Genomic DNA, 6,988 nt, shown 5'->3' with positions numbered 1-6,988 from the left:
TACATCCACCCTCATTAATTGGTAACCCATACACAGTATTACACGATTACATCATATCCCCAAATCCAACGAATATCAATCCCAAGCGCTTAGCCGGTTGACTTGGTTTAATATCCGCCACGCTAAATCCTCTCCACAAGGGGTGTTCGCCCTCCTTAAGCAGTCGCCTCGCAACAACTCGAGCAGACGACACATCACTGTCGATAGGCAATAAGCTGCCAGTTGGACCGGCTTCCGTCAGATTGGAGTATCTCTTTCACCCAATATTTACAGAATAACTCAGTTCACATCTAGAATCCGTGATTTACAAGGAATTATACAGAAAAGACAATTCACATCAGTGGAGCAAAGCGCTGCCGTATCTGATACATTTCGACTTGCTTTGTGGTATGGATGACTTCCTGTTTGCGCACACAACCAAATGTTGCCTCCGCGGAAAGAAGTAACACCCTGGTGAAAAATGCTACGCTGTGATCTTTCTTGGATGGAAAGTGTTTTCTAGATCGGCTATGTTTGCGTAACAAATGCAGGTTCTGCTTATTTATTACTGAAGGTGCAAAAAGTCCATATGCACCACCTTAACGGCGTATGAATATATTGTGGTTTATTGACGTCAAAAAGTTAGCGTAACCTTGGTGTGATTATGCTTAGAGTATGGCATGGAAATTACTGTTATCTTCCAACATCTGTCCCGATAATGTGGAATAGGTGAATATTGTGATTTTTCATTCTTTCCGGATTATATACTGCTGGAATATATTGTGCTGACTTCATGATGAATTTCGAAATTCCCGTTGGATTGACAGACTTACTGCAGGAATTTACTGTGGCCGTTCTGCGAGAAAAGCCATCCCCCGCAGACCTTGTGCAGTTTGCCGCTGATTACTTCAATAAATTGAATGACTGCAAAAATGTAGATAAAATAAATGAGAAGCGTGGAGTACGGTTTGTTCAGTCACCAGTGCCAAACCAGTCTGACGAGCGCATGCAAACCGATGAAGAGGACGAAGACGATGAACCCATGGGTAGGTCATTTTACAAATGGGGCTCTTTTGAGGCAGCTTAAGATATGGAGTCGCATTATATGTTATTTTTTATACCTTGTAAATGACCTACGTCAACTAATCAGGGTCCAGTTAAACGGCGACGACGGATAAAACAGTATTGTTTCATAGTGGCTTGCATATGATTATTTGTGATGTGACAGTTCATGTTCGATGTTGTGTTTATGAACCGAAGAGGCCCTATATGGGTTAGAATACGACACCGTATTGATAATTGAAATATGCAATGTATTTTTATATTTTAATTATTTGTTAAAACTGCTATTTTTGTCATTTCAAGTGAAACCTTTTGAATAAAAATATGCATTTAGTCGTTAGTTCATGATGTTACCGTAATACTATTGTAACGTGTAATATTTGCAATTCCATTAATTAATCCAGCTCCGTCCAGGGCTCTTTGTTAATGCAAAAAATGTTTTCATATTGATAGCATGTAATCCAGTAATTACAAAGCATTTACTTAATATTTCAACATTGTAATTGTACAATAAGTGGAATTTTATCATTCTCTTTGGGTATTGATTTATTTTGTGTGTGTATTGGAGGGGGGGGGGGGGGGGTTGCAATAATTTTTCACTCCCTTGGTGCTTGTCTATTTGGTATATTTAGAACCTGTGAGGTTACCTTCTTCAAACATAATTCTAGTTAAGATGCACCTTCAGTTGACTTCAAATTTGAATCTGTTCATGTGCTGTCCCAAGTTTGTCACATATTGTTTTACAAAAAGCGAGATATAGACATCTGTTGCATTATTCCCTGCTGTCGAGTTCATGAATACATGTTGCCTACAGTAAAGAAAGATCTGTAACGACAAAAAGCCGTGTTGGGAAGTGTCATTATACTGTTGTTTTTATTTTTATCAATCATATTTAGTTGTATTCAAGCAACTCAAATAACGTGGGTTATAACTTGGGTATCTAGAGTGTTACACTACAATCATACACTGGGTAATATAAAATCATATGTTTGACTGTGTATAACCTCGGGACCCCTTAAATTGTTAGGGTTATGAGTAACTTATGATAAGGCCTTGACTTTCATATAATTTTGAATGTTGATCAATGTTGTTCCATTTAAATCATTTTCATTGATGATTGATTTCTGAATGGATCATGAAGTCTGTGCTTGTACATTTTCAAATTACCACCCTTATTGACCAATCAACTGTTAGAACAATCTGCTCCTAATCTTTATGTATAAGCATCCAGTACAGTGAAACACATATAAATATTCTTTAGTTGTACTTGTAGAGTGTCTCTAACAAGCCCCTCATCATGTTCATAGCAATATGTATGATATGGCTGACCTGATGTGACCATGATTATTTCTGATGCCTTATCCATTCGTTTCATATGTAATGGTTCACTTACATTCATGTTCACATCAATCTGAACAGATCTCTACATTCTGAGAAGTAACTGTCACAATCTACATGTCTGCAATGGTCTACTTGTCTGAAGTATGTGTTCTGTTTGTCCTTATCATGCTAATGTTTATGATTTGGAAGTATTTTGTACTAAAAATGATCAAGAACTCGTGAATGACAAAAAATAGATACTATTAGCATGATTAGATAGGGATTATCGGGTAGTAGCCAACACTATTGCAATAGTATTGCTTGATAATTATGTTAATCATTCATTGTAATAGAAATGAATAAAGTATTGCTGACAATCTCAAAGTTGGCCATTTTCCTCCCAGTCGCTACTCAGACCAAAGGGAAAGAACTCTAATCTGAAGTTGTAATAATCCTTGCTAACCAACACACATACAGGTTTGAAATTTGCATAATTTATGTTTTATTTATAACTAATTACAAGTATTAAAACTATCGATTGTTATGTACTGTACACTATTGACCATACCATTTTAGAATCTTATTGATAAAACAATTGCAACATATGTATAGGTCATTAGTATACATGGTATAGTCAAGATCTGGTCAAAAGTAGGGGTGAAACGATACAGAAAGATAACGATACGATACATATCACGATACATACTCGGACATGATACAGTATGTATTGAGACTGAGATAGGCATATTTACATCAAATCACGTGGAAACTTCACGACTATATACATGATATACATTTCAGAGCAGGTTCAAAAGGAAAAGCCAGCTGTAGGCACATTTTGTAGCAGCTATTCTCAGTAGTGAACTTAAAAGGCTGATTACAACACATTTTGCAATATTTTACTGACATAAAATGTTTGGGGATCATTGAACGAGTAGTATATTTTATATCAGTGTTATATAGTAAGTAATTTATTTTAGCAAGGGTATTGTCTTGTATCTATACTATTGTTGGCATTAAAAATGAACATAAGTTTTGTAATGATGCTATATACTTGTAACTGTAATAACTGTTAGAAAACCTTTAATCATGGTTAATGGTAGTAATCATAAAATAAATTTATAATGTATACATAAAGACGCTTATAAGTATTAAAATAAAATATTTTTGCAATTTTCTACATGTTGATTGTTCTAAATCATCTAAATATTTAAACATGAATACCTTCTCGCATATGCTCACATGAACATGATGAACCAAAACATTTAAATAATTATCTCTTATGAAACAATGTTTAATCTTTATTCTAAACATGCTAAACATGCTAAAGGCCATGTAATTTGACTTATTTGGGGTGTCTAAATATCAATGTAAACAAACCAGAATCCCTATAACATGTATAATCATGATAATCCAAGTATAAAAACATTCCCCCAAAATAAAATTGTCAGCACCACTTATTTTTAATAACTTCTGTATTCAATAAGCATGATAAGTCTAGATAGACAGCAATCTAATTACTTAGTGCTAGTCATCTGAAACAGTAGATGCCACGTGCCAGCGAGTTAGTGTCAAAGGATACTAGGGTTGGCAAAACATATTGATAATCAAAATTATTGTCAATGGGAAAAAATATTAAAGATTATCGATATATAAACATGATAAATTGTGTCAACTTTAATATCTTACAAAAACTTTTGTGATGAAATAAAGTTTAAATTTAACAAAACAGACTTGTTATTGTCAATAATGTCCACTACTAAAGATGGAAAGTAACATTTATTGTTATAGTTTGAACATGTTGAATGTCCACAAAGTAATCGCTACATAAATGTGATTTCTTTAGGACTTTTTGTGTGTATTTGCTCAAAGCTACTTCTCCTATATTTATCTTGTTTATCGATAATTTATCGATATTTAGTCAACGATTAACAATCTCTATGATCTGTATCGATAGCCCGCCCCAAAAGGATAGACATTTTAAGGTTCCAAATGATTCAAAACCTTATGATAATATTCATATTAATATTAATCCCTCATATAGCTGGTCCACACAGCCTAACCTTGTTGTGAATGGTCAACTTACCCTTATCCATACCGTGTTAATATACATGTAGGTTAATATAAATATCGGTCCAGAAACTTGCTCTCACCTTTCTTATGTTTCTAGGAACATGCTCGCTCTTCACCTTTATATATTTGTTAGCTACCTATATGTATGTTGTTCATGTAAATAAATCTGTGTATATTGTACTAGTTGTCTCTTGTTCTGCTGCTAATTGGCTAAGCTACCCCCTTTAGTGTAAACATAATACAGTATAAAATATATTGTGTATCATATAAAACTCACATAAAACCTCACTATGCATGAGATATGTACATGATATAATTTCATCCCTCGTCAAAAAGGGTAGTTCAGTCGTGAAATTCATTTTTGTGTACTACTTAATAGCCCATATATTTTAAAAGTGTCGGAAATATGGCATGAAAGAATGTGATCCTTGTCAGTGCACAACCTTCAGCATGTTCAGTTAATGCTGCAAATTAATTTAAGCGCCCAGATGTCAAAGAATAAAATTTGTTGAAAAATGATACTTAACATGCTGAACATGTTGAAGGAAAGTTTTGGGCTCGGACTGGGATGAACACACAATCATGAACATGATGATATTAGATGTTTTGTTTTTTTTATTAAAGAAATTTCACAGCAGATCTTAGCAGTTTCCCAGTCTGCAATGGTCTGTACTAACTTAACAATAACCAAGTAACATGTCGAGTAATTGAAACGCCCTTCTTAGTGTTCAGGCCTTGCCATGGTCTGCTTAGTGTATGTTACAGAACCATAGAGACTGTGATAAGGCCTGTTTCCTAATGGAAACTGTATCTGTGCTTGATCTTTGTAACACTGTCATAATTATTTTTTCAGAACCGCCTCCCATGTCCCGCTTCCAAAGGAGGAAATCAGGTTAGTAGTTTGAGAGAGGCACACCATGTGACCCCAGTAACCCGTGCCGAGCCCAGTGCTAAAAGTGTGGATTCCACCAATGACCCAATATTTTAAGCATTTGGGTCCCAAAACCAATGCTCCAGATAAAAGAATTTCTTTGCGTATTCATTACTAGGGTCCATCCTGTTGATGTTATGAAATAATTCTGCTTAATATGCTGTTTCAGGTTGTGTCTAATTTGCATTTGCATCAATGTGCTGCCCCGTATGTGTCAGCTAAGTTCGCAACAGCAATTAGTTTAAGTTCAGCCTGCATTCGATCAGAAATAGTCCCTGTGCAGCCTATCTTAAGCCCTGCTAGTTTATTATATACTGTTGAAACAAAAAGATTTTGATGGGTTGCCATATATTAACACATGATTAAGGTGACATGTATAATACCAAATGATATGTTTATCATCCTTCTTTAGGATGTTTAGTATATTTTCAAGTTTCTAAATAGATTCTTTTCTTAATCATGTTAATATGACAGGGATAGACATCATTGATCATATCCAAAATGTCCACAGCTCATCTTCACTCTTGGACCAGTTAGTCCCTCTAGCATTTCTACATTTTCTACATGTATTTTATTACCCTTGTCTCTTGGGATTTTCACTAATCTTGGACTCACAGACTAGAGACCATGTCTATCTCTGAACTGAAATACTGTTCAAAGCGGTGTGTAGCCCATCTTACCCACTCACTCATAAATGCTACACTATCATGACAGAAAGAGCCATAGTTTGAATTGAATTTTTTTTTTTTTCCAGTGTCAGCAGAAGGTTACGATCCTGAAGCAGATGACGACAACTCAGAAGAAAAAGTAAGATTTGATGAGAACTTGATAGAGTTCACAGATTCAGCTGAAAATAAGTCTGCTTCAACCAGACTCTTTCCATTACCTACCACTTTGAAAATTGATCTTAGTAATAATAAACATGATAAAAGCAATTCGATCCTTGTCATCATGATTCTTGCTCCAATACTTTCTCCCCGGTTGCTGTAATCAGTAAATATTCCATCCTTCTGTCAGGGCTATACAGACAGTCATCAATTTCCAATGTTTCCTGTGTCATTTATTCAGTACCAGACGGTTGTTTTAAAGACGTGAAGATTTGAAGGAAAGTCATATAATGGGATAATAATCATTGTTGTCAGGATAGATCAGTATTTCTTAAGTCAACTATCTTCTTTACTGATAACATTAACACAGCGGTAGAAACTAATATGTTTAGTCCACTAGTCCTTACAATGATAACATATAGCAAAACCCTTCAAAATGGCAAATTTCTACTGGTCCTTAGGATACCTTAACTATTGGCCAGTTTGGCAAGGACTACAGGACTAGTGCCAATTTCTAGCGCTGTTAACATGAAATCAAATTTAATAGAATTAAAAAGTAATCCTCATATTCAAGGTTAGACAGGAATTTGGAAAGTCTAAGAGTCTGAAATAGTTAATTAGTTATTACATCAGTCTCTCCCTTTACCATGTGTACAATGTATTTAACCACGAACACGAACACAAGTCATGAGAACAGGCCATTTATATTGTCAACATTCATTTATATAATCATGCATTACTTGTAATCAGCATGATCAGGCAGTTTGTTACCTATGCAATCTGATCAGCTATATGT

The 6,988-nt window shown here is 34.9% G+C and overlaps 1 protein-coding gene across 2 annotated transcripts in view; it reads left to right on the top strand.

Annotated features, from left to right (window-relative positions):
- The first annotated feature begins 201 nt into the window (after positions 1–201).
- Positions 202–6,988, top strand: part of LOC139444846 (cAMP-dependent protein kinase type II regulatory subunit-like) — a 36,177-nt gene continuing 29,390 nt past the window's right edge. The window contains exons 1-3 of one of the 2 annotated variants that reach the window (XM_071225832.1): positions 202–1,025; positions 5,288–5,326; positions 6,120–6,172. In XM_071225832.1, coding sequence (XP_071081933.1) covers positions 773–1,025; positions 5,288–5,326; positions 6,120–6,172 — 345 coding nt within the window. In that variant the 5' untranslated portion in view covers positions 202–772. The remainder of the gene's footprint in view (positions 1,026–5,287; positions 5,327–6,119; positions 6,173–6,988) is intronic. The other variant, XM_071225833.1, reaches the window with a different exon arrangement.

Source organism: Haliotis cracherodii, unplaced genomic scaffold (assembly GCF_022045235.1).
Source record: "Haliotis cracherodii isolate W230 unplaced genomic scaffold, xgHalCrac1.p SCAF_6, whole genome shotgun sequence".
NCBI classification, from domain to species: domain Eukaryota; kingdom Metazoa; phylum Mollusca; class Gastropoda; order Lepetellida; family Haliotidae; genus Haliotis; species Haliotis cracherodii.
Note: the sequence above shows the minus strand (reverse complement) of the source record. Positions and strands in the feature narration are given on the sequence as shown.